The sequence below is a fragment of the Chaetura pelagica genome, unplaced genomic scaffold, assembly GCF_000747805.2.
Source record: "Chaetura pelagica isolate M959 unplaced genomic scaffold, ChaPel_1.0 scaffold188, whole genome shotgun sequence".
Lineage (NCBI taxonomy): Eukaryota > Metazoa > Chordata > Aves > Apodiformes > Apodidae > Chaetura > Chaetura pelagica.
Window position 1 is genome coordinate 487025 of NW_009954196.1, and position 26875 is coordinate 513899.

At 37.4% G+C, this 26875-nt stretch overlaps 1 protein-coding gene across 1 annotated transcript in view; it reads left to right on the plus strand.

Moving 5' to 3' along the window:
* Positions 1-24050, plus strand: part of TACR3 (tachykinin receptor 3) — a 32750-nt gene extending 8700 nt beyond the window's left edge. The window contains exons 2-5 of the mRNA XM_010003159.1: positions 7998-8186; positions 9634-9784; positions 22080-22276; positions 23735-24050. Of these exons, the coding sequence (XP_010001461.1) occupies positions 7998-8186; positions 9634-9784; positions 22080-22276; positions 23735-24050 (853 nt within the window). The remainder of the gene's footprint in view (positions 1-7997; positions 8187-9633; positions 9785-22079; positions 22277-23734) is intronic.
* The last annotated feature ends 2825 nt before the right edge of the window (positions 24051-26875 follow it).

Here is a 26875-nt window from a genome sequence, read left to right on the forward strand (position 1 = left end):
AGGGAAAAGTCACCTAGTCCATTTTTTTATGAGGCAGACTAAAGAAAAGTGTTATCCAAATGTGTTTGTTTATCTAGCATGCTGTCATACACCCTTTATACTGTTAATTTTAAGGAGATGACTAATTCTGTTCACTGTAGATCCTTCTGGCCACCAGTCTTGCCCAACAGTCAGAGACAGTCTTACAAAAATTCCCATAGCCAGTCTAAATTAATTAATACAGATCACTTTGGCACTACTAGGTAGAAAATAAAGATTAAAGAAGGCAAAAGTGAAAGACCTAAGTTTTGTCATACAAAAAATGCCTCTAAAATCTCACAGATCATTCCACCCCCTTTAGTTCACTGTACCTACCTTACAGAGACCCTTTGTTGGATTTTCCAAAACAATATTTTAAATAAGGGCAGGGAATCATAGCAATTTCCCTACCTAAGTTTCTTAATTACCAGTTGATTCCAAATACAAAGATTCAAAACCAGCTGTGCATACTCTGCTGCCTTCTGTAGATGAGTCACCTACAAGCGAGCACTACGATTTTCTCTCAGTCTCTTCCTTCATCAAGTCCCAATTTTCTGTTGTCATCTGGGACTGAATTTATTACTTTTTTCTCCATTTGAGTTTATAAACACACTGTAAACAGGTTAAACAAATCACTTAAGATGATTGAGGATTGCAATTGTGTCTCCAGATGGGTGTTTGTAGGATCCAATTTTGAACATTTGATTTAAAAAACATCTTATGTATTTTTGCTACAATTTTCTAAATAATGTGTTAAAGCAGGAAGATTTTCCTGCCTGTATTACACATTGTATGCTGTTTTACAAAAAGATAAATTCATGTTTTGTGATAGTGTGGTGGGGTTTTGGTAGCAGGGGAGGGGCCATAGGGGTGGGCTCCTGTGAGAAGCTGCTGAAAGCTCCCCCAGCTTCAAACTCTTGACCTGGCAAGGCCAAGTCCATCACATCTCTGTGAGTAATTTATTGAAGAGGAAAACAAAACTGCAAAAAAGACCTGCAGGGCATAGGAGAGGGGGAGGTGAGAGCCATACCTGAGCATAGATACCAAGGTCAGTGAGGAAGGAGGAGGATGAGGTGTCCAAGCAGAGATTCCCCTGCAGCCCATGGTGAGAGGGCAGGCTGTCCCCCTACAGCCCATAGAGGAGCATGGTGGAGAAGCCAGTGAAGGACCACAGTGAAGCAGACTTGAATCTGTAGCCATGAAGAACCATAGTGGGGCAAACATGGATCTGTAGCCCATGAAGGATCACAATGGGACACATGTGGATTTGCAGTCATGATGGACTGCGCACCAGGGGAGGTGACTGCATCTGAAGCAGCCCATGCCCCTGTGGGCAGCCCACTCTGGAGCAGCCTGTTCCTGAGGGACTGCACCTCAGTGGAGGGACTCATGTCAGACAGGTTCATGAAGGACTCTCTTCTGTGAGAGAGATTCTGCAGTGGAGTGGGGGAAGGCTGTAAGGAGTGCTCCCTGGAGGAAGAAGGAGGGGTAGAATCAATATGTGGCAAACTAATCTTAAACCCGACTCCCCATCCCCCCATGCCACTTGAAGGGGAGGTAGGAGTGAAGTAATTTGGGCCCAGCAAGATGGGTTGGGGGAGGTAACTGAGATTTTATCTTGTTTTCTCTTTCTCACATTCTGATAAACTAAATTGTTTCATTTTTTCATTCCCCAAGTTAAGTCTGCCTGTTTTGCCTGTGACCATAATTGGGGAGTGAAAACCTCCCTGTCCTTGTATCGATTAATGACCTCTTAGTTGGATTTTCTCCTCCCTTGAGTGTGCAGAGGCCTCATTACCAGCTGGTCCTAAATTGCCACAATTATGTTTGTTTGTTTTTTTCTTTTCTACTGTCAGGACGATAACATATAACGTTCAGGAGCTTTTATAATACCAGCTATTTGTCTGTTATGTTACCAGCAAATTGTACAGCGCTGCACAAATATGCTGCTGTTGTAACCACTGGGTTAAGGAGTTTATCAAGGTTACTCAAATGAGAACTGTTTCTATTATCATTTTAAGGAAAACAGATTTTCCTTATTTGATGAATCCAAGAAACTAGTAATAAACAGTAATTTGTAGACTCCAGCCAAACTGAGCAGTTCTGAAGGAACTGTTCTGACCCCAGCAGATAAGAAAAGTCTTGAAGGTAAAAAGCACTGCAGCAAGCACACAGACACGGCCATCATATCCTGTAGCCTGACTGATTTCTCCTTCAGTTCAATGGAAAGACTCTTGCTGACTTCAGCAGTAATTAGCTAGGGACAAAGACTAACACAAACCAAAGTTGGAAGAAAAGCAATGACAGTGGCATATAACATGATTGCAGCAATCAAAATCATGTGCTAATGACTCTAGTACTGAAACTAATGTGCTGCCTAAAAATGCTTTACAGTAATACACAGAACATGGTGCAGATGGTAAATAATCCATGTTCTTGTAAGTGTTGCCTTGAGTCTCTACCTGCACGTATTTATATCCCTGATTTTCTAAATGTGCATATTCTATCTTATAATTATCTTCCAGGTGTTAATGTTTATGTTGGAGGGGTAATAATGGTTTCTGCTTGTTGTAATGAGCATAATGAGTTTGCTCCTTTCAGTTAGTATGTACTTTAGGTTCAGCACCTCCACTTTATTATGTCAAACAAGCTGTCTGTGGCATTACCAGCAGCACCCACTGGAGTGAGAAAGCATTAAAAGTCAAATCCTGAAATCAAACAACCTCAGTGAGACTTCAGAACCCTTTTTTGGCATGAAGGCCTGTTGCTTCAGCCTGGCGACTGACTGAATAGTAAATATCCAAAGACTGCAAAGTAAATTGGCACAACATCACAATGAATAATGTTTTTGTGGCTATAGAATGTTTTTCAGCAATGTAATATGTTTTCAGTTGCTTGTAACAATTACAAATCCTGCTTCAGCTCAAATACCTACGTACCCATCTACTAAGGAACTTAGAGATAGAGTTGTGGGAAGATCCAACGCCTATGCATAAATATGACAGAACATGTCAGACCTACGAAGGCCTCAGCACTCCCCACTATCACTGACTTCAGAAGGACTGCATAAGCTCAGGCCACTAGAAAGAACAGTGGAGAATCTAAACGGTCATTAAGAAAGATGACATCAGAGCACCAGAGTAGTCTATCTGTTCCCCCTGCATGCAGCTTATGGCTGGCTGATCACAGACAGAACAAGTTTTGAGAGTTCCCTCCCATACACCTGCAGGGGCAAAAGGGCTTGCCACTACAGAGCCCTGCTGTCAAAACATTTTGCTTTTCTATCAGTTCTACTTACTTTGGAATCTCTGGTCCACTAGAACTGATTTTTCTCATGTCTTTTGCCTTTACATGACCCCACTTCCTTACTGTCTCCTCCGTCAACCCAATTTCTATCTGATATTATTCTATAATTCTCCTTTCTTTGCTTCTCCTCCTTTTAGTTTCTCATCATTCTTGCTTCACTTCTATTCTTATTTTTGCATTCAGAAAACTGTTTCCCAGTCTCAGTTCTTTTGCTTTTGCTCCAGATCCTGTAGCTCATCATTCTCCCTTTCATTCCTGGCCTACTCACACAAACCTCTTTTTTCTACACAACGTTCATCACCATTCGTTACACAATTCCACTGCTCCCCCTTATAACTGGCACTTTACCATAAAAAACATACATAAGGATATCAAACAGTAAGGAAATGACAGAGCTACTCCATGAAAGATGACAGACAGTTGTCAGATGTGGGTAATTAGAATATAGAGGTAATATCCTGCAGCATACACATTATCCCACACTTAGCCTCCTCACCTCCTTAATTTTCTGGGCAACACTTAAGTATGGAACATCTAGCCTGTGCTAGCAAAAGCTTTCATTCCTGATAGAAACAGTCTGGCCAAAACAGACAGAAATCAAAGGCAAAGGCCAGCTGAAAAATTAGCTACTACTCCTCCAGGTTGAGGCTAAAGAGGTAGACAAAAAACTTACAACTGTTAGGTACCAGTTTGCTGTTTCCAGCAAACAAAATTACAGGCAGGAGTGGTTAAGCCTGCTTTGCAAATGACAGATAACAGTTCAGGAAGGACTCAGTTCTTTTCTGGGCTTCTTTTGGCTTCAGAGATTAACATCCAGAGACAGCTCAACTGCAGAGCTGGTTTTTAACAAGCAGTGGAGAGTCATCCCAATTTTTCCACTATCTTTAGTTATGGCAATGACAGCTTCTCTAGGAAAATGCTACCAAACTTATATGATGAGTGTCACAATTGCAGCTATAAAGCAATATCCCACCATGTTAATTAAGCAATTTTGTTTCTATGAAAAATGTCTTAGGGAACAAGTTAGATAGTTAATTGTAATTGTCAGTGTACTGGCATACAAGAAAAAATGTGCTTTGTTATCCAAGGCTCAGTAGTAGAGAACTGTCAATATTCTCTGGTCAGCTAAGTCCTACCTGGACAAAGACATGGGACAAAGGGAATAGTCAAGGCTTCTCCACCTCCTCCCCATCTTGTTTGTTAGAATGACTGCCTGCTATATTTTTCAATCTGTCTTGTGCAAAAATCGAGGCTGCTGGCTTATCACTCAAATTTCAACACGAAAGACAAGTTTCCTGCTTTTAGTCTGATCCTAGTCCTTTGACTTACCTCATTCAGGCAGCCATTTGGTAAGATTTCCATCAGTACAGGTGTATGAGTCATTTCACACAAACAACCCACATATTTAAAGGGCAGTCACCAGACAGGGAAATAAAACAACATAATTTTTTCTCAGCCAAAAAGAATTACTGCTGGTACCTACTGGGAATAAGAATAATATAACTGGGAATAAGAATAATGTGAATGTAATACAAATCTGACGACAGCACATAAAACACTGTCAACGTGCAATCAGAAGAAAACTAGCAATTGAAAGGAATTATTCCAGGCTAGGAGAAGATCTCTTAAGAGTCCGACAAGCATGTGAAAATGATTTATTATGTAATGGGTTATCACCTACTACAGGTAAAGATCATCACGTATTTTAGACAGTATCCAGAAGCCCACACTCAAGCTAGCTCAATCTGAAAGACAGGACTCATGACTACAAACTTATCTTCATTACCAAGCTGTACTTACTCTTCAGAGAGGAAGGGAACTAAGGGGTAGAGGGCAACAATCCATCTGATATGTATTTTCTTGAGATCTGCTGCTCTCTCGGTACAAGACTTGAATAAAGTTATTTCATGGTTAGTACGTAATAACAAAAGCATCCGCTTAGCTGAGGGGGGGAAGCAGGCAAAGAAGAGGGGAATTCATTACCTTGTGGGGAAAAATTGTGTAAGTGCAGTTAAAAAATGCAGAATTAATAGGCTTGAAATTGTAGATACAGAAATTTATATCCGGAACTGCAGATCTCTTAGATCACTTTGTTTCTGAGAGCATTTATATATTTGAAGGCATTAGGACAGTTATCATGTATAGTAGAGCTAGAGTCCCACACAGTACCACTATGATGGTAGATTTTGGATTTATCATGTATTTGATAGTTAACTATAAAAGGAGTTAAGTTTGCTAAAACAAATACCTACTCTGTAATTACCTATCTTTCCAGTATGAAATTTCAAAAAGTAGGAATATCTGAAATTAAATTTGTTTACCGTAGCAGATAAATATGGATGCACTTGCACAAATTCTTTTCAGGAGAATTCTCTTGTGAATATTATCATCTTGCAGTTAACATCTGTACCTAAAGATTTTGGTCAAGTCTGCCTAGAATCTAAGTGTGTATTGTAACAATTAGGACATGATGCACCTTCCTACTTTTCAAATGAGTGCTGCTCTTCTCATTGCAGCAGAACAGAACTTATTCACCTAAAAAAGGATTTTTTTTCAAATCAATGGCAGCTTATTAATTTATTTCAATGGATTTCAATTCAAGTCCAGATTTGAAACTTATCCTAACATTCTCCTAGAAATTTGGAAAACTCTCATTAAAAAAACATTCAAGCTGGTTTCCATGTCCATTCTAGTTTTCTATCTGCTTCAGGTGTTTCCATATAAAACAATAAAAATAAAATAAAATTTAAAAACAAATAAACAAACAACCCCCACACCTAAACCACAAGGAAACACAGAAAAACATATTTTAATATTGTTAATTTTCTTTTAACTTGCCCTAGTTATTCCTGAGGAGGTCCTAAATCATTGCTATTCTAATTCTGATTTCAGAAAAGCAATTATTTGGGGAACATGGTGTAGAACGTCAATTATATCAATTACTACAGAAGGGCAGATTTTCAGTTTCCTGAATAAGTACAGATACACTGAATTCTTCCATGGAAATGTTTTATTTAAGTTGCTGATCTGTTAACTCCTATATTAATTCACAAACAGCATTGTGTTTCAATAAAAGGATTTTTCCATGCATTTTGGGAACCCTCTGAATCTGGAACAAAATATTAATGTAAAAAACATTTCCTTGTGTTGTTTTGAAAAACATTAGGATGTTAGATTAAAGAACATGTAGTTAGTTATTCAGTATGCTGTATTAGTAACACTACATAGACATATATACAGCCAGTATCTCACTGGGTTTGCAAAACTACACAAATTTCTTTAAATGTGATTCTGGCTGATTCTTGGTATTCCCCCTAATAGTGGAAGAAAGTTGCATAGTTTTTCTGTTTAATCAATATGATTAATGATTTTGTAAGTCATTACTTGGTAATTGTTAAATGAAACAAAATACTGTGATCAGGGAAGCTGGTGGAAAATACATTAATCCAGGGTTTAGCCTGGAAATCAAAGCAGTTGTCTTGCTAAGAAATATGTGAAAAACACATAAGTATGTGATAGGGAACATATAAAATAAAACAATGCAGTCTTCCTTGTTCCTTGCATCTGTAACAGAGGTCAAAAGACAGAAAAAAAGACTTGTTTTTCTTTTACTGTTGCTCTTTTTCTCCTAAGCTTTTAAATAGTAATTACTTAGAGTAAACTTTAAAATTATTTTTTTGCATGTACTCAAGTTATCAGCATATGTGGGTTGCCAATAAAATCTAGTAAGAAGAATGCTATCCTAACTGAGAACACAGGAAATGAAAAAACAAATGAGATGTTTTCATGCTTTATGTATCTGTTTCTCTTTGTGCTTTTATTGCTTCTATGTTGCCCAAGGAAATGCTCATCTGGTTCCTCTCTCAATCTCTGTGTGAACCAGTTGCAGTTTGAAGCTCTTTAGCAGATGATCCAAAGTCCATCTTTGTCTACTGAAACAAATGCATGCAGACTTACCAGCTTCCTGTCACTTTTTACAAGATGACTAACAAACCTGACAGCTTGGCTTTTAATATTTTTAATTAGAGATAAACCCTGTATTATGTAGCAGAGTAACAAAGGATCCAGCTTTATTGTTCTTTTCAATCAGGTTGTGCAGTAACAGGATTAACTAACTCTTTGAGGAACAGTTGCTCTACTAGTATACATAATGGTTAAGTGGGTGTGCTACACGTTTAAAATAATATTGAATGATTCTTCTTTTTTTTTCAGCATTGCCTTCATAACAGCTAAATTGCCCAAAGAGCATAGTGCCATCAGAACTCCAGGAAGATAAGAAAGCTGAGGAGGGACTTTTTACTAGGGTGGGTAGTAAGAAGAGAGGGCTAATGGATTAAAGAGGGGAGATTTAGATTAGACATTAATAGGAAATTCCTCATTATGAGGGTGATGAGACACTGGAACAGGTTGCCGAGTGAAGTTGTGGGAGCCCCCTCCTTGCAAGTGTTCAATCAAGGCCAGGTTGGATGGGGCTCTGAGCAACCTGGTCTAAGTGGAAGGTGTCTCTGCCAACGCATGGGGATTAGATCTAGATGGTCTCTTCCAAACCAACTTACTCTATGATTCTATGATCTCTGCTTATATCCTCCTCCAAATCCTAAGCTTTAGTTGATTATAGATACATACTAATCTCTGAAGGTTTCTTATGCACAGGTTTTTGCTTTCTTTTACAGATACATGGCCATTATTGATCCTTTGAAACCTAGGCTCTCTGCAGCTGCTACCAAGGTGGTTATTGGGAGCATATGGATTCTGGCTTTCCTTTTGGCCTTTCCCCAGTGCCTATACTCCATAACCAAGGTGATGCCTGGAAGAACTCTTTGCTATGTAGCATGGCCAGGTGGTCCAAAACAGCATTTTACGTAAGCTTTTGTTCTTTTAAACTTGTGCATGGTGGTGCCTACACTTGCGATAGACTTTGCAAAAGCTGTTGATCATGCAGATGCTCTACATGCAGAATAGCCAACAGCACTGACCATTGAGAAATGTAAAACAAGTTTTCTAAGTTGGAAGACAGAGCATTTTAAGTGATAAGTGGAATACTTTCATTCTCTTCCACTTCTATGAACATTTTCCATCCCATGCTGCATGTTTTACAACCACTTCTTCACTTAAGATGGCTGCTTCTATATAGACAGAGAGGTCTGAAATGGAGACAGAACATGCAATTCAAAGCAATCTTCCTTTCCAGTCTAACCAGGAAAACAAGTATTTCCAGCCTCTCCTCGTCCTGATAAGATTTTTTTCTCTGGATCCCTTCAAGAGAGGGGTGGATTTTCCTACTTCACTCTGTTACAGTATCACAATTACTTATCTCAAGTATCAATCCAAATAATAAAACTGTAAAACCTGTAACTGGTTCCAGTTTCCGGAATTGTAAAATAACAGCCAAATAAATATACCTTTTTTGTCCCTCTGGCAGAATCACAAATCTATCCACAGAAATATTATCTGCCTTTTTATGTCTTCATTCCCTTTTAAGATGAACCCTGTGTGCCAGGCTGAAAGCTTGTGTAACCATCCAGCATCAAATTTGACCTTTTGCTCTCTTTCAGGCAGGTGAGAGAGGCACTGGACATATATCATTTTTATAACTTTAGGAGCCCTCTTTAGGGCACTAAGGTTACTCTCATTGGCAGCTGAAGACTCTTCACTGATCATTCACTGGGATTTTATTTGAAGATGGCAATTAACCAGGAACTAACAGGAGGCAAAAGAAGTTACTGTTTGTTTGGATTTTTTCCCAGTGCTTACCATCAGCAGCAATGACTGCGTTGCACATAGGCAACAGATCTGCCTTTTCAGTGTGCAACAGATGTGCCATATGAAGTATGTGGGGTAACACAGGACACTTATCAGGGCCTTTGTATAAATATACCACTTAAATATTTATTTTTCTCTTTCATTTATGGTCCAGACTAGAGTTCAAAATACCTAGCTTGCCCTTAGGATACTTGGCTGTGGAATAATTAAACCAATTATTTAAGTTAAATAAAATTAAATCAGCTAGTTATGGACAAACACATCTTACTGTACGGTCTCCAATAATGAAAACTTAGAGTCATTCTTAATTTGTGCTAGCACAAGTTCAGAATCAGAACTAGAAATGCCATAAATGACTTGCATTAAGATGTAAATAAATTTACAGCGCAATTCAAGACTTCCAAAAAGACAGTGAAAACACCAAGGACTAGCCAGTCAATGTAAAACATGTTTTGTGCTACAGTAGCAATTTTGACTGCTAGCAGCCCATCCCATTGGTATAGCTCTTCTGAAAGCACTTATCAGCTTAATGCTTTTTCATTGCAGGTATCATATCATTGTGATTGTTCTGGTCTACTGCTTTCCACTGCTTGTCATGGGCATCACTTATTCCATAGTGGGAATTACGCTCTGGGGAGGAGAAATACCAGGCGACACATCCAACAAGTATCATGAGCAGCTCAAAGCTAAGAGAAAGGTACTGTTCCATTAACTCTAAGTGAATCTGACAACATAATCTGTGGTTGTGTTGCAAAGTATCACAGTATGTTCTGTCAGAAACACCAAGTCACTTGAAATAAAAGTAATAAGAGGTCTACTGCAATAAAAAAAAACAAAACAAAACTGATGAAGTTTGACAAGTTGTTTTCTATGTTCACTAGCTGTTCTTTTTGTAGCTGTCCAGCATTAAATAAAGGTAACTTTTGGATTTTAACTTCTTGCTCCACATGTAGTGCCATATATTGTGTGTGATACGTGGAAACTAAGCCCAAATGTTTAGCCTTTACAGAGCTAAACTACTGATTTGAACAATGGCCTAGCAAACCATTAGCTACTCTTAGGCCAAATTCTCATTCTACTGAAAGAAAAGTGAATCTTGCTGTACTTTTAAGCACATTAAGGTTCATGCATCTTTGAGAGTAGTGCTGATAGACATGTTCACATTGAATAATTTGAGTTTCAAATCAATAATTTTTTGTGACAAATGCAGACTTTCCCCACTTGTTTTCTTTCCATCTTTTCCCTTTTAAGTATTGCCTGATCTAACAAGACCATGGATTGCTTAAGAGCTGATTTGACTATTTCCAGTTCAGTTTGTTGCAGTGCCATGGTTGTGTCTTTCTTATAACATTCTTTTTCTTAGCCTAACTTTTCTTCATTATTAAGGCAGCTCTTCTGCTTTTTATTTCTGTTTGTTTTTTTTTTCCTACTAAGATGCATTCAGCCTTTCAAATTTGAAAAAAAAAAAAAGGTACCTAAACATGGACTTCTAACTCACAATGATGAGCACATCTTCAATTGCTCAGTTTGTTTCCTAACACTGTGAGTATGTTTGAACAGTGGTGTATTGCTACCACACTGCAGCAATAGCAGAGTGCAGCATATTGGATCCTGAAGCAATAACTCTTCTGCAAATACTTAAGAACACTGATGTTCACTTTCTTTCAGGACACTGTCAGGGTATGAAAGTGGTTTTTCCCCACATAATACACATAAAAACTTGTTACAGCAGAGGATATATGGAAGGAAAGATCAGATCATCTTCTCATTCATATACCCTCAGACTCATAAGAGACGAGTGCAGAACTTTCTATGGCAAGTTTCAGCTGGCAGAATGGTAGACATGAACACACAGCTTCAAGGTATGATGTGCAATGCCCCCTGTGAAACCAAAGGTGGTGGTATGTTTTTTTTTACTGTTACATAGTTTTTTTAAAGCAAGCAGAATACTAGCCTGTCTTAAGGAAGCAAAATGCATTTTGACTAGTACTATCACTGCTATTGCCTTGTAACAGTTTAAAGATCATTTGGAATGTGAATGGAGAGAAAACTTATTAAGAATTATCATCTAAAACTATATAGTATGCTTCGCATAATTTGTTCCAAAGTGAAATTATTGCACTAATTTCCAGAAATTATTGGACTAATTTCCAGAAATTATGAAAGCATTTCAAAATACCAGCATTTCACTTACTAACATTATCCATTAAAAGCCAACATTACCATTACAATCTTTGCATCCACGTTGTCTCTTACCCAAAAGTGTATTTTCAAAGGTACGAAATTACTTTTCCTACAGAGTATAAGCAGAAAAAGATTTTGATGGTCAATTAACTGTGCTATTACCAATACTGCCCTTTCAGCCAGTGATGAAAGGGAAGCAAATAGTGGAGGGTGCCTGGGGTCTGACTGTAAACACTAAGGTAGGAAACACTTTCTAGAACAGTTTGAAAAAGCAAGAATGGAAAGAAAATTATTAAAAGCTGACTTGAACCTCAGAACTTCAGCACCTGTTATCATAATGACTAAGTAAAATAATCACGTCCTCTAAAACTAAAGGTTTCTGAAGAGAAAAGCTGGCTTTTAATATATTCTATGAAGGGTCCAATTAAATCCCTTGAATACTTGAAAAACAGCACCTATTAGAACTCTAAATATATGCATGAGACAAGGAATAGTGGCCTTAAATAAAGGATTTTAAAAGTGAGAGCACTGGAATTCATGCCTTCAACACAGGCAACAAGTGGATTAAATTATTTGCAGATATATTGTAACCGCATCAGTGACTTCATTGGCATGACAGCTCTTCAGTTCCCCTGCTGTGCTCTCCATCAGGATTTATAAAATAAATTATATTTGGAAAGATTAATCATAATTGGTCATTCACAGAGATGAACTAATGGACTGGAATCCATATCATAGAATCATAGAATCATAGAATCCTAGGGGTTGGAAGGGACCTCGAAAGATCATCTAGTCCAACCCCCCCTGCCAGAGCAGGGTCACCTAGAGTACATCACATAGGAACGCATCCAGGTGGGTTTTGAATGTCTCCAGTGAAGGAGACTCCACACCCTCCCTGGGCAGCCTGTTCCAGGGCTCTGTCACTCTTACAGTAAAAAAATGTTTTCAGATATTCATCTTGAACCTCCTATGCTCCAATTTGCATCCATATAAAACAATCACTCAGCCTGTCTCTGATAGCAGAGTAATGCATTCCCACAGCTATTGCCATTACTTAAATTAAGTTCTTGCACAATCAACATAATAATGACAATGCATGATCCCCCTCCCTAAATACATATACACAGACTGACTTTTTATAACAGTACATGGCAGCATAACCAATATTCTGAGAAAATTTCTTTAAGTTTTAAAAAGTTCTATTAAAGTGTTTCTATTAGCAAGTACATGGGCTGAATACCTACTGAAAATTTAGGGAATGAACAAAGTACTACTTAACATTGTATATCATCATTTTCATTTTATAGCTTCACTCTTCGCAGTTGTCTAGTGAAAGACTAGGACATGAGGTATGAGGGAATTGTTTTCATTGCATGTTAAAACCAAAATATTTTTACAGAGTTATTTTATAGGGTTAGAACTTTGGAAAAACAGGGATTATCCTTTATCCTTTTCAGAACTTTTTTTTTTTCTGGGAATGTGTTCTCTTTTTAATAATTTGCCCACCATTTTTAACAAGTTTTCCTATTGAGGTAAAAATTAAGTCAGGCCTCCTGATAATTTTCTGAACAGCACTGGAACAGCAAAATAAAATGAAATTACTGGAAGCTGCCCTGCTTTGCTCTCTATCAAATAGCTACATCACACTCAGCAACAGTACCAGCTTCCAAGCACTGTCTCAAGTTTTAGTAAAACTCAGCTGTGAGCTGTGAACACATCACTCCACACTCCTCGCTCATGCTTCAAGCAGCAACCAGAGGGGAATAAGAGAACAGTGAATTCTAAAAATGGCTTTATACTGTGCATAAACTTTGCACAGTGTAAGTATTTACTGACAGACTGATGTAAGTTTTTTTGTTAAAACTTTGTTACAGAACAGCCAGCAACAACTCCAGGTCACAGGCAGAGACAACAGACTGTTTTTTTGTGGTCAGTGAGTGAGCTAAGGATTGTGCACTTGAATTTCTGTGATGTTTCTCCCCTGTATTTCTATTGTCACCTTGGCCTTTCTTCCCCTTAATTTTAACCCATAAACTCTCTGTTGGCTTCTCATCCGTCCCTAGGGAGAGCTCCATGCACTCCAGCTGGTCTTGGACATAGAGGGCAACACCCCCACCCCATTTCCCCTGTCTGTCCTTCTTAAAGAGTTCATAACCCTCCATTCTGATGCTTCAGTCATAGAAGCCATCCCACCAGGTCTCAGTGATGCCAATGACATCATAGCCATGCAGGCTCACCCTCATCTCTAACTCCTCCTGTTTATTCTCCATGCTGTGTGCATTCATATAAAGGCATTTAAGCTGGGCCTCCAGTAAGGTTGCCTGACTAGCTGACCACCACACCACCCCTAGGCTCATCTGTAGTAAGCCTGGCTTTATCCCCCACCCCCTCCCAACCTAGTTTAAAGCCCTATCAAGGACTCCAGCTAATTCCTGCCCTAGTACCTTTTTTCCCATGTGGGACAGGGTCTTCCCATCCAATGTCAGCAGGCCCAGTGTCCTGTAAACCAAACCATGATCAAAAACCTGAAGTCCTGTTGGTAGCACCAGTTTTAGAGCCAGGTATTGATCTGCGAGGTCTTCCTGTTAAACCTCTCATCATTCCCCAAGACTTTAGAGACAGAGGAGAACGCAACTTGTGCACCCAAGCCCTTGACCAGTCGCCCCAATGCCCTAAAATCTTTATTACTCTCAAACTCTTTTCTTCACCTCATCACTACCTACCTGAAAGATCAAAAGAGTATAATAGTCTGAGGGCCGTATCAGACCAGGAAGTTTCCTGGTTATATCTCTTACCCTGGCTCCAGGGAGGCAGCAGACTTCCCTGTGGGAAGGGTCTGGCTGGCATATAGCACCTTCATTTCCCCTCAGAATGGTATCACCTATCACTATCATCCTTCTCTTGCTCTTTTCAGAAGCAGTTCTAATCTAAGGAGCCGGTTGCTTTGGCAACTTCTCAGGAGCTGTCCTATTGCATCAAGCTGGCTGCTTTGGCAGCTTCCTGGATGGGGCTTCTTCAGCATCACTGTTTGACTGGTCCCCTATCTCCAGAGCCCTGTATCTGTTCTGTAAAGGGTACCTGGGAATGTGGGAAGGGTCCGGTGAGAACTCTTCTGCTACCCTTAGCAGGGACCTGCTTACATTCCACCCCCCATCCTCTCCCACTTCCCATCCTTCCACCTGGTGACAAAAGGGCTGGGCATCTTCTACCTCTTGTGAAGCTACCATCTGCTGCCTTTTCCCTGAGGATAGCAGGGCGCAGCTCCACCAATCTATTTCCCTTTCACATTCCCATATGGTCCTTAACCTCTCCACTTCCTGCTTAAGCTCAGCAACCAGGCTGAGCAAATAATTTACCTTGTCGCAGCACACACAGATTTTGTCTTTACTGTCATCCTGTAAGAGTGACAGACTCAGACACTCCATGTAGCCCAATACCTGGACAGCTGCAAGCCTCTGAGGTAGATCAGCCTGGGTTCCAACACTGCTTTTAACTGAGGCTTTTGAACAAGTGGAGACCATCTTCCACTCTGCCTTGCCTGCTGAGCCCTCCCCAATACCTCCTCTCACTCAAAGAGTTCCTTTGATTTCTATAGGCTTTGGAACAGGTTTCCTAGGAATCAGTTTCAGCCACTCTAGAACGGGTTGGCTTATTCCACAGAAGTATCAAACTATTGCAGTAATGATTAGCGTGTTGTCTACTATGGCCAAATAATGTAAATATTTTAGTACTTGAAGCACTGTTAAAATACTGGTACAAAAGCAGAAATAGCAGATGGTGTCAGGACAATGACACTCCTGATACTCTCTAGCAAGAATAATTGACCAGAGCTTTAACTACCTTTTTAATGGCCAAACATTTCCAAAATGTTCTGTACAGCTGTTACAAGTCTACTTCACCTCAAATTCATAACCTTGTACAGTCATCTATGGAATAATAAAAATAAGCTAAGCGCATCAAAAACAAAATATGCCTTAGGTATCGCTGACATTAACAGTTTCCTTTCAACTCAATTTAAATAGGTCTGGGGGAATTTATTTTTTTTCTTATGTGGTAACAAATACATTTGCTTAACCTTTGAAAGGAAAGACGTTACTTTCATTGCAAAAGCATGATGATGGCAAAATAATAGCTTAAAATATGTGGTTTTTTTTCCTCAACAGAACTTTTCCACGCATTTTAAATTAGTACAGTCCAGGAATAATTAATTTCATCTTCAGGCAACACAATTTTATACTATCAACAGAAGACAGAAGAGTTTTTTTAAAGCTAGATATTAAATAATCTGCATTCTTTCCCATTATGCTCCTGTGCCAAAATTATACAGGAATATGGTAAACATAAAAATGGTTTCTAATTACGTAAGTCACTTATTCAAGTCTCCTAAGTGAATAAGATGAAAATAAAAAATTCCAAAAGACTTTAGGCTTTCCATATGAAATAGGAACCTGTGCTCCTATTTTGAAGACCACCACAGATTCCCCTCTGCTTTTGGGTTCAAAACTCCATGGATAGGAGCCCACAAAAAGATGACCTTCTTTAGGGATACTTTTGCATAACTTATTGGCGGAATTCAGCATAGTCTTATTTGTTATTGCATGTTTATTATAAGGTTTAGTTTAAAAAAAATAAATAAAAAATCACATGTGCTAATTCTTCTGTAAACTTATATGGAAAATTCAAGTGAGCCTTAAAAGATTGGCAAGGTTCTGGAAGGTCCCAAAATATTCTCAGAATTGTGGCAGAAAGTAAACTTAAGAACCAATTACTACTATTAGGAAAACATAAGAATATATTATTTTTTTCCTTCCCCCACATCAAATCTCATCGCTGCTTGGAAGCACAGAAGTGAAGTGTGCCACATCACTCCTTCCAAGTCATATCTACAAAAGGAAACCACTGTCAAATAAATTATTTCTGTGAATTTTAAACACAACAGCACTAGATAAGCTTTTTCACTTGCTTTCAGCACTAGATTTCAAGTAAATAACTGTATTCAGTAATGCTGAGCCCTCAACAACCACTCAGTCATTTTCTACTAAAAAAACTTCTGCTATTCTATGCTGAAGACCAAGACAATGATATAAGGCCACCTACCTATACTTCTCATCTAGGTTACAGTAAAAAACATTTGAGTAGCAGAAAAAGTAATATAAGACTTGTGGCAACAACTTCTCCTTGCCCTCAATGAGGTGTTTGTAAAATCACATCTTCATATTTCTTGACATATTGAGAGAATCATACAGTCACTGTCAAAGCTGTTTTCCATGAAACATTAGAAAAGTATCATTAAAAAATGGCAGTAGCTATGATCATTCAAGAAAGATGTTAGAATTGCTTTGATTTGGGGGGAACTCTGTATTTTAGGATTTGTAAGACAACAATCTGACTCAAAACTACTTAGAATAGAATACCTTTTTCAACTTTACAGCTTAAATAAAGTGATTGTGAATTCTGTCTGCAGCAAGGGATTATACAAACTGAAATGAAAAGTAGTTTCCTTATTTCAAGCAACTGAGACAAAGTGGATGGAAAATTCAAGTCAGAAGAATAAAATCTGTGAAGCACTGCAATTGGCAAGTACCTTACCTGATTGAAAGACTTTCAACCTCTCCAACTCTTCTCCTTCCAAATGTGCATCTCCTTCAGCTATTGAGGGTCTATACTTTCTGTGGGATAAAAGAGCATGGAAAAACCCTGAGCATGTAAAAATTATATGAAAACTTCTTATCTCAGAAAACAATCCTGTCTCTGTACATTTCAAATCCCTGTGAATCCTAATTTTTTTGCAAGATAGACAGTTTACTCCAACTAAACATTGTTGAGAAGTAAAAGCCATAATGGAGCTCCTTGTTCTATGGTGATTACTGAACAAGTGCCATGTATGTCCCCAGGACTGAGAATTGGATTTACCAATTGCATCCTAATACATGGGGAGAAATATTTTGTGCAATATTAGTTTGGCATTTCACTTTTTCCAAGAGTACAGAGCAGAAAGAGAAACACGTTATGACTCTCAGAGATTATCTGTGAACTGTGTTTAAGTTGCATTCACATGTATAGTTAATATCTATGAGTAGGTAAACAAAAATATTCTTACACCGTATGCATTCCTAAACTATTTGCTGTGCTTCTCATTTGATCTGCAAAACACCTAAAACCCCTTAGGTTCTGAAACTAATGATGTTATAGTGTGTGATGGTGGTGCAAATTAAATCAGAAGACAAATTTCTGACCATGTAGAAGAATGAATATCAAAGATGACTTAGAGAGGCAATAGGAGCTGCAGAGCAGATTGAAAAGGACAATTTTGCCTGGATAAGTCTTAGCTAAAGATGGCAAATCAGTGCCTTCCAATATAAATTTCTTTAGATGCCCAGCATCAACTGAGTCTCTCAGACAAGTGTATTTTATTCCTAATCTTTCAATAACTGTTCTCATGATACACGTAAATCAAACTCATTTTTCTAGCTGTTTTTCATGCAAAATAAACACAGTTGGAAAAAAATCCTATATCTGATGCTCTTTTTGCACATAGCAGAATCTGTTAGCTCCTCTTCACTTTTACTGCTTCAAATGTTTCACAGCAAAAGGAAACCTGCAAACTCCAATTCCAACGAGCCTATGTTTGTTCTGTTCTTTTAAATACATTTTTTTCTCATTACATATCATTCATGAATGAAACAGTGCTTTTTACTTAAAGAGGAAGAATTTAAAGGAACAGTAAGACTACAAAGCAGATAAATTAACATTTTATAGATAGTTTTTCTCAGACATAGGTGTACAACAATATCAGCAGAACATGCTGATAAAATGCTTTGATTTTTCATCATATTCCAAATCTAGGCCCAAGACTTGCCTAAACGTTGCACAACTGAGAGACTCAGTACTACCCATTTTAGCAGAACAGAAATAAAACCTGGAACAGAAATAAAACCTCTTTCCTCCAGCCACGGTGCCCACAATACACAAAAGAAGATTAAACAGAACATCAGAGGAAAACAGTGCCACTAGGGCACAGGCTGGTGATGTTTACTGCAATAATGCATTTTGGAAAGCTCCATGGTGAAATGGTGGCAGTAACAGAGCTAGACATTATGCACAACTGAATTGAGCAATTTTCTGGCTTGCTTGCTTCAGAAATGGTTCCTAGTGCACAAAAGGAAAACCTTACTAATGAATTCTATGCAACAATGAGGAGAAATCAATTGGAAAATTATAATATCTCAAAAAAAAAAAAAAAAAAAAGCAGAACAGGCACATTAAAAAGAAAACTTTGTATTGTCAGAGCCACAGGTTTTTTAGGGAAACATCACAGTGTACTGGGAAGAGACAATCAGGCTTTTGCAGCAAGATCATACTTGGCCCTGTGCCTTGATAGAACAGTTTACCGGCAGTCATTCATCAGGATTTACATCAAGTAAAATCCAAGTACCCTGGGTTTATAGACCTTGAAGGCCGTTTCTGTTCCCAGTTTTTGATATCATCAAAAAATGAAACTTAACACTGAAAAGAGCAAAGAGATGGACAGGAACCACAGCGATAAACAGGGTCTTACACACTGTGTTTGCCCATCTCTGAAAGACAAAAGAAAATTGGGAATAATCTTCCACCTTTTCAGCTTCCTCTTTTCTTCTTTTCCTCCATTTGTGCCAATACATACTCATTCTTAGTTGATTAAATGAGGACGATATAGTGCCTTTTCCTCTCATAATTTCTATGATTGACTTCATGGTCAACTGTAACTGCCCTATGTTTCAAATTGTTTTATAGCACACAGAATTGCAACGTGTCACTTCTAGGTTATCTCCTTAGGTAATACATCAATGAGTGCACTGTACTACATAAATACTCAAAAGAATGACAACTCAACCTTGACTTTTCTTAAGCACCTCTTTCTGCTGGAAAAATTAGCACATTTTTATTCCACTTCTAAATTAATAAGGAAACCACATTGCATGTCTCCCTCTAAACATGCACATATCTGTATATTACATTCCCTTCCATGGAATTCAGACTGATACAGCCTTATCTGAGTGGAAAGTGATCCTTAAAATTTTTAGGTAATTTTTACTATTTATGAAATAGCAGCTGCAAACCGGAATGATTAAGAACATGTGCTTCACTGTCTGTCATTCCACAGACTTTTTACTTTAAATTAAATCAAACACTATTGACCATCTAAAATAATCCTTTTCTTGTCTAATTTAACTATTTGCTTTAGAAATTTCTGCTTTCATGTTATGATGATTTAATACATAACCATGGATTTCCAGACAGAAGCAGCAATAAGACAATTTTATGCTCATTTTACTGGTTTTAAAGATGAGTGTTTTGGTTTAAACAAACAGTCACCTTGAGGAAAAGATGTGATTATTTTCTGGGGGCAACTTGTGATTTTTCATTTAAAAACAAACAAAAAACCCCAAAACAACAAACAAACAAGTTAAAATATTTAATATAAGAATCAAATTGCCTGAAATTATGATACAAAACAGTGGATTCTTTTCTTTGGGTCACACTGTAAATAGTTATTTGGGGCTTTGTTTCTCTGAAGAAAACCTGTAATATTACATTTGGGTTAAACCACAACTTAATTAATTTTGCATTAATTTTTGAGTGCAGCTGTTGAAATAAAAAGTATTTGTACAACCTGAGAAGGTTTATTAGCATTAAGAGACCTCAAGGTAGACTCTTAAAACACTGCTGGCCTTGCCCTTTGATACAACACAGAAAACTGACCAATGAGAATTTGGATGTCAGAAAAAAAGATCACTAACTTCATTTTGAAAATGTTGTTAACACAATTCAATATGCCAAACTGCCAACCTGCACTTTTACTGTGATTTATAGCAGCTCTGTGGCATGAATGATGCAGTGTTCAAACAGATTAAACTACATTTATTGCTGGGAAGCTTCACTGTTTCAGTGCTTAAGCACTGTACAGGTGAAATGTTCAGTATACATACAGGTTTGTCTGACTATACTTTGAAAAACTAAAAAAAAATCAGGTGTCAAATCTGTCTATTTAGTACCTATGATATTCCAATGATAAATAATTCTAGGAATAATTTCACACACAGAGTTGGTACTGCAAGACTTGTTAATTAAATATCAAGGCATTAATTAGATTCTCAAGTGTTGAAGTAATACTTATCATTCCTGGCAGGTATAAAAACACAGGAAGAAGCAAAGTGCACCTGTAAATTGACAGAGCGCTAAAATATTGTGGTAAAACTTGGAGTTAAGTCTTCTACCTGCACAGTGTGTGCAAGGCACAGGTGTAAAGCAGAATAATAGTGTAAGTTATGTCCAAAGGACTAGAAAGACATCTTTTTTAATGATAAACTGTGATTTGACAACATATTTTTATATCATCATTTCAAAGATGTATTTTAATCCAGGAATGTCTATTCACAGAGTCACCACCTCTTCCTCGACTAACCAACATCTCATATACAGTCCCATATATACCTACACATGACTAGATATAGACATATAGACGTACACACACCAAAGGTGAAAGTGATAAGTTTTTATAAGTTTCCCTTACAATAATGATCCTCCTTCTGCAATTATTTACAGTTAACTGATGAAAAGTGCTTTAGAAGACACTAATATTAGCAATGTTGCTTAATGTGTAGGCAGATGCCCCTTTTGTATCTTTAAGTGATGACTGGTATATGTATGAGCAATAACAAGCATTCCCATAAGCAAAATGTTGTACAATAAAGTCCCAACCAGCAGTAAAGCTTGTAAACTGGTGCTAGATATTAAATGAAAAATTGCTTTATGCTTCCCACAGGAAGATGTGATATGACTTAAGGATGGCATCATGACATGTAAAATGATCTAATTATGTTAGCTGAAATTCTATAAAAATATCAACCAAAGACACATTGATATGGGAAATTTCAGCTCTTATTTTTTTTCCTGGCAAAACTATGAACAGTAGGAAATGGCACCTTGTACAGTGAAATGAAAGGAACTGCCGCTAGCAATCCCTGTTATTCCTCAGTATTCACAATACAAACAAACAAGAGACCTGCCGGCATAGATCTATCATAACCGGTTTCATTCTACCTATAAAAAGAAAATGTGTTGTGTTGAAAATGGTAACTGCACTAGTATTTAACATAGCCAAAGAGGTAAAGACAGGAGTGAAAATTTTGCATGACTCTCAACTTCTCTCCTTGCACTTCAAGCACAAAACAGAGCTCCTATTCGTTTCTGCTTAATGGAAACCATGGAAGCTAAGAGATGTTATGATGCCTGCAGAACAGGACAATAATGATCACCAGCCAAAGAAATTGTTAAGTCTCTGAAATTAATAAGATACTGCAGTTGCTAATTTCCTACAACCTAGTGCTTAGTTAAATCACATCTAATAAATGTGAACAAGGAAAACAGAACAGAATAAGATATCAGGGTCAATAAGGGCCAAAATGAGGTGGCCAAATAAACACCATGTAACTTTATTCCATGATTAGGTGAACAAAAAAAGTAGTATCTTAGCCAGATGTAAGCAAATAAATTTTTTTGAAGAAACAATACAAATAAAGTTAAAGAAGATTTTTCATGGTTTTTTTCCTTAGGAAAGGAGCATGTTCTTTCATAATGGAAAAGAAAAATAAATCTTAAAAAAAAGGAAAATTAATAGAAATTTTGGAAAGTCCGATTATGAAGGCATATTAATCTTTGCTATGACTCTCATAATCAAATGCTATTATATTAACAGATGTTGAATTACTAGTCCAAATAGAAAAGGCTCATATGTATATTAAAATAACATTATTACTTTCTTTCAGGTGGTAAAAATGATGATTGTAGTTGTGCTGACATTTGCCATCTGCTGGCTGCCCTACCACATTTATTTCATACTTACTGCGATCTATCAACAATTAAATCGGTGGAAATACATTCAGCAAATCTATCTGGCCAGCTTTTGGCTTGCCATGAGCTCTACAATGTACAACCCCATTATCTACTGCTGTCTTAATAAGAGGTAAGAGCTGCTTATGAATTCCTAAGTTTTGTATGCATGTTTGTACGCATGACCTCAACGAGAATGTAAGTTGTTTAAATAGGATAAAAGGCAAAAACATTTCACTTGAATAGTTTTCAGTTACTGGTAAAGAAAGCAAAACTTCTTTAGGTTTGTACTTGAAACTAATCTCAAAAAAAAACAAGTGTGCACTTCCAGTAAATATTTTGATCTACTTAAAATTTCAGTGCAAAATTCAGTATCCAGAAACCAGCCCTTTCCTATTCCATATGCAAAGTCTAAATCTAAAGCAGTTTAATATTTTTTGGCTTGTAAAACATTAAAATGAACTGAAGGCAGCTATTGGTGATATACAGTGCAATCTATACGTTCACTAATACTAGCCAAAAATTTGTTTTGCAACACTGCAAAGATGCAATATAAAATGTGATTTACTGTGTAGTTTATACTTCCCCATTAGATTCTTATTGCACGCTAAGGTCCATAACACGCTAACAAATATTTCTATTCTCATTACTCAACAGTAAATTAGAGTACTGTTTGATAGCAATGCATTATGTCGTGAACTTCAAAGGCACTGCACTTGTTGAGTTTGGTGAGATTTTAAAGGTATTTGCTAGTTTGAGACTACTGAATTGCAAAATGAAGTCATGTTTTTCACTTTAGCTTGTAGGACCAGGATACAAACAAATATCATCCCAGCCATCCCATTTCTTGGTATTTCTTCTAGAATTGCTTCATAAGGATAGCCAAGAACAATTAAGTAGTTCAAAAGCTCAGTCTGAATCAGTACTGAAGAAGTATTCTTAAATATTATTTACAAGCTATTTTCAGTGAGCAGCCACTGTCAAGTTTAATTGCTGACAAGCTTTATATCAATTTTGTTAAATATTTAGAAAACCCCAGTAACAATCATGGAATACCCATCTAAAGTAGTCTAATAAAAATGTTTTATATGAACATTAGCCATTACCTCATTCTCATGTAAGCATCTCTGTTAGAGAGGGAAACATAGAAGGTGTATTGGAATCTGGAAGCTAGGATTGTATTTTAAAGAAAAGAATGCCACAAAGTTTCTTGCTTGGACAAGATGAAAATAGAAGTGCAGATTTCATCACAGGTCAAATCAAAACAATTTCTGTGAAGACAGTGCTATGAAAGCTGGTGTTCATTTACTTAGACCTGGGCAAAGGATGGGAAATAAGAGTATGAGGAAAATTCCAATGCTAAAATGCAGGGAAAGTATAGAAAATCAGAAATAGAAATGAGCCATTACCACTGTTTTTTTCACCCTACTTCGACTTCAGTCAAGTAAACTCTCACTAACTTCACCACAAACAGGATTAGGGGTAAAACAATTAGCTGAGTTGGTGTCCTGTCAGCACAGTTTACATTTTCAGATGAAGACCTGTGCTGGCTCTTGCAAGTACAAGTTTTTACCAAGATCCTTCCTCCCAGGTTCCGAGCTGGCTTCAAGCAAGCTTTCCGCTGGTGCCCCTTTGTTGAGGTGTCCAGCTATGATGAGCTAGAGCTCAAGGCAGCCAGGTTTCACCCCACGCAGCAGAGCAGCCTATACGCTATGTCCAGAATGGAGTCCAGCATGACAGTGGTGCTTGACACTAATGATGGAGACAACACCCACGCCAGCCATAAGAAAAGAGCAGCGCAGAGGGACACAAATTTCAATGGCTGCTCACAGAGGAATTCTAAGACTGTCTCCACAGCCTCAAGTCTCATCAGTTCACTGCACACACCAGTAGATGATTATTCCTAAGCATTTCATGGTGACTGTAGCTGGAATGGCAATACTGGATAATGCTCTCCTACTTTGGGACTAGATATTCATACCACAGGAAAGCAAACATAATCCTGCAAATGAAGCCCAGCCATAAATATTTCAGGCATCACTCACTTTTCTGCTTTGGAGAGAAAGAGGTACTTGAAGTCACATGTATGCATCAGTCTGAAAGCACAGTCACACCTTACACATGTCAATATTCGTAGGGACCATGTGAAATAAGCCAGCAGCACAAAAAACATTGTTTCAGCTGCATTTGACCTGTGACATTTATGTTTCACTTACTGAAATGTAACAGGTTCCTTTACTTAGTGAAGTTGAAATGTACCACTCTTTCTATTATGAGTGTATTAATTTACAATAACTAAATAGCATAAGATCTGATAAAACAATTTCTTTATAATGAAGATTTAATGAGCCCCCACTTGTTCAACTGTTTTCCAACTTAAACCTACTCCCAGGCAAATAGAAAAAATTAAGTTCACATGAATGAATTTCAGCTCTGCAACAGTACAATTTCTTAAACATATGAAAAATGCTTTTTTTTAAAAGGAGAAATTCTCTAAGAAAATAAGTTAAATTCTACAGAAGTTTCTTTATTAATGAACTTTAGAGTCCAATGGAATGTGTACTTCCAAGAGGGCATATTGCTTAGATGAATATCCTATAGCTTTTTATCTTAGTGCTAAGGCTAAGATCTTCCTCTAGTGATCCTAACAAGAGCTTTGTGATTGACTTTAGAGAGGTCAAAAGATTTTAAACCAGAGATTCACATAAACAAAAATATACCACTGAAACAATGAACTCTTATCAAGAGAAAAAACAGTAGAATGTTTCACTATGAAACACCTTCACCGGAAAAAAAAAATATTTGTACTATTTTATCAATTTTTCCACAGCTAGGTGCATCTAAAAATACTCCTCAGCTGCCTCTGAAAATGTTAGGCACTGCTACTCAGACACTTTCCCAGCCAATTCAGTCAAGATACACAAAAGGCATTATTTTAGATAGATAGCTGTATCAGTTGTGTGGATCAAATGATAGTGTGAATGTTCTCAAACAGTTAATCAAAACTTTAGCAAAAGGGTATGAATGTCTTCCTGAGTCAGACAGACCCTAACATGTACACATCTCAAAGTACCAAACCTGACCAATTAAGTAAGAGAAGTTTGAAGAGAGAAAGCCTTGAGATGGCTTTAGTCCACATTCCTTCCAAGTAACTGTGGATGCCCAGATTGTGCTGGTGAGCATATCATAAGTGACTAGTAATGAGAATGTTTTTATTGTGATTCATCTGTATAGTTAATTGCTATATTCTGCTAAGTGTAACTTGCGTTTGTATTGTGATTTCAGTACATTGCTCTATCACTCTGCTGAATCAAAATCTGCACAATGTCAAATACCCTCAAATAAGTAAATCTGGTATTCAACACTAAACCCTCTACATGTGGAGTAACTGAAGAACCCGGTCATCAAGTTTTGTGGTCTGATAAAAATGTATCAGAATTCCAGACTTTTTCTATCCTGAGCCCTAACCATAAATCCACCAAAGCAAAGAACTCTGTTCCTTCATGGCTTTCCCTTAAAATATCAGTTCATGCTTTTCAGCAATGCTCATTTCTGGTGAAAAAAAAATAGAACAAAACAAACCAGCTCTATTTTCCATCATGCCATAGTTGTGCTCTTACTTTTCCTTAAAAAAAAACACGTGAACAGTAGTCAAGCAAGTGTCATGCAATGTCTATTAAAGTTTTTCTACTTTTCTCCCCAAAATATTCTGCTTTAAAAATTTTAAATCTTCACAGGTGCTTAACAATTCTGCTGGGAAGACTCAGGATAGCTGCAGACACAAAAAAGGAACCTAAGCATATTAACCTGATAGTGATAAACTACAAACACATGCTGTAAAGTCCTCTGTCAGCTCATGTACAACTTTTGAGGAACATACATTCAAAAAAAATGTATAGGTGTGAAATAAACTGTCTTTTCTAACTACAGCTATTAGAAAATGAATGTTGATAAACATCAACACTTGGATGTAAGTCTGAACAGTATGGCTGTAATGAGATTATTTTGGTTTTAAATGTAGATTATAAATCTTAAAAGCTATTTTTAAAAATACAGCTTCACAAATGTACAAAACATCATCCTCATACAACTTTCATTATCTTTGATTGACAAATATTGAGAATGCAATGGTGGCTTCCTCATGTCTATGTCTTTAAGTAAAATAATTTCACTTCACTACATGTTTTAGGATATGACATTCAAGACAAGTAATCCATGGGTAGGGGTGTCCAAACCACCCTCACCAGTCCTGTAGTTGTCCTCTGAAGTTAAAGGATACTCCTGTACAACAAATGAAGAAATGTGTACTCTTAATCCCAGCACTGCTTTATTAAAATATTACAGCGATACATGGTGAAAATCCATCTGTCTCAGCCTCAAACAACATGATGGATTACACTGTTAACAAGTAGCATAGCAAAAGCCATGACTGACATCAGCTTGAATTTGAGTGACTACTTCTAAACAAACATTTTTCAGTATGTGTCTGGTCACTATGAAATTCATTATAGGCCTCCAGACATCCGTCACTGAAAGTAGAGGAAATCGGGCCATTCTTAGCTTGCATGCAGTGCAGATGTTTGTGTGATTGCTAGTGCAGCACTGTTGCAGGCTCACATCTGTGCTGAAACCTTCAATACACACTCTTCACTTTTGATGACAGATACTGAGCTAGCTTCCTACTGAGAGAAGCATAATAATCTAAAATAGCTACAACTCAACAGTATCAGGA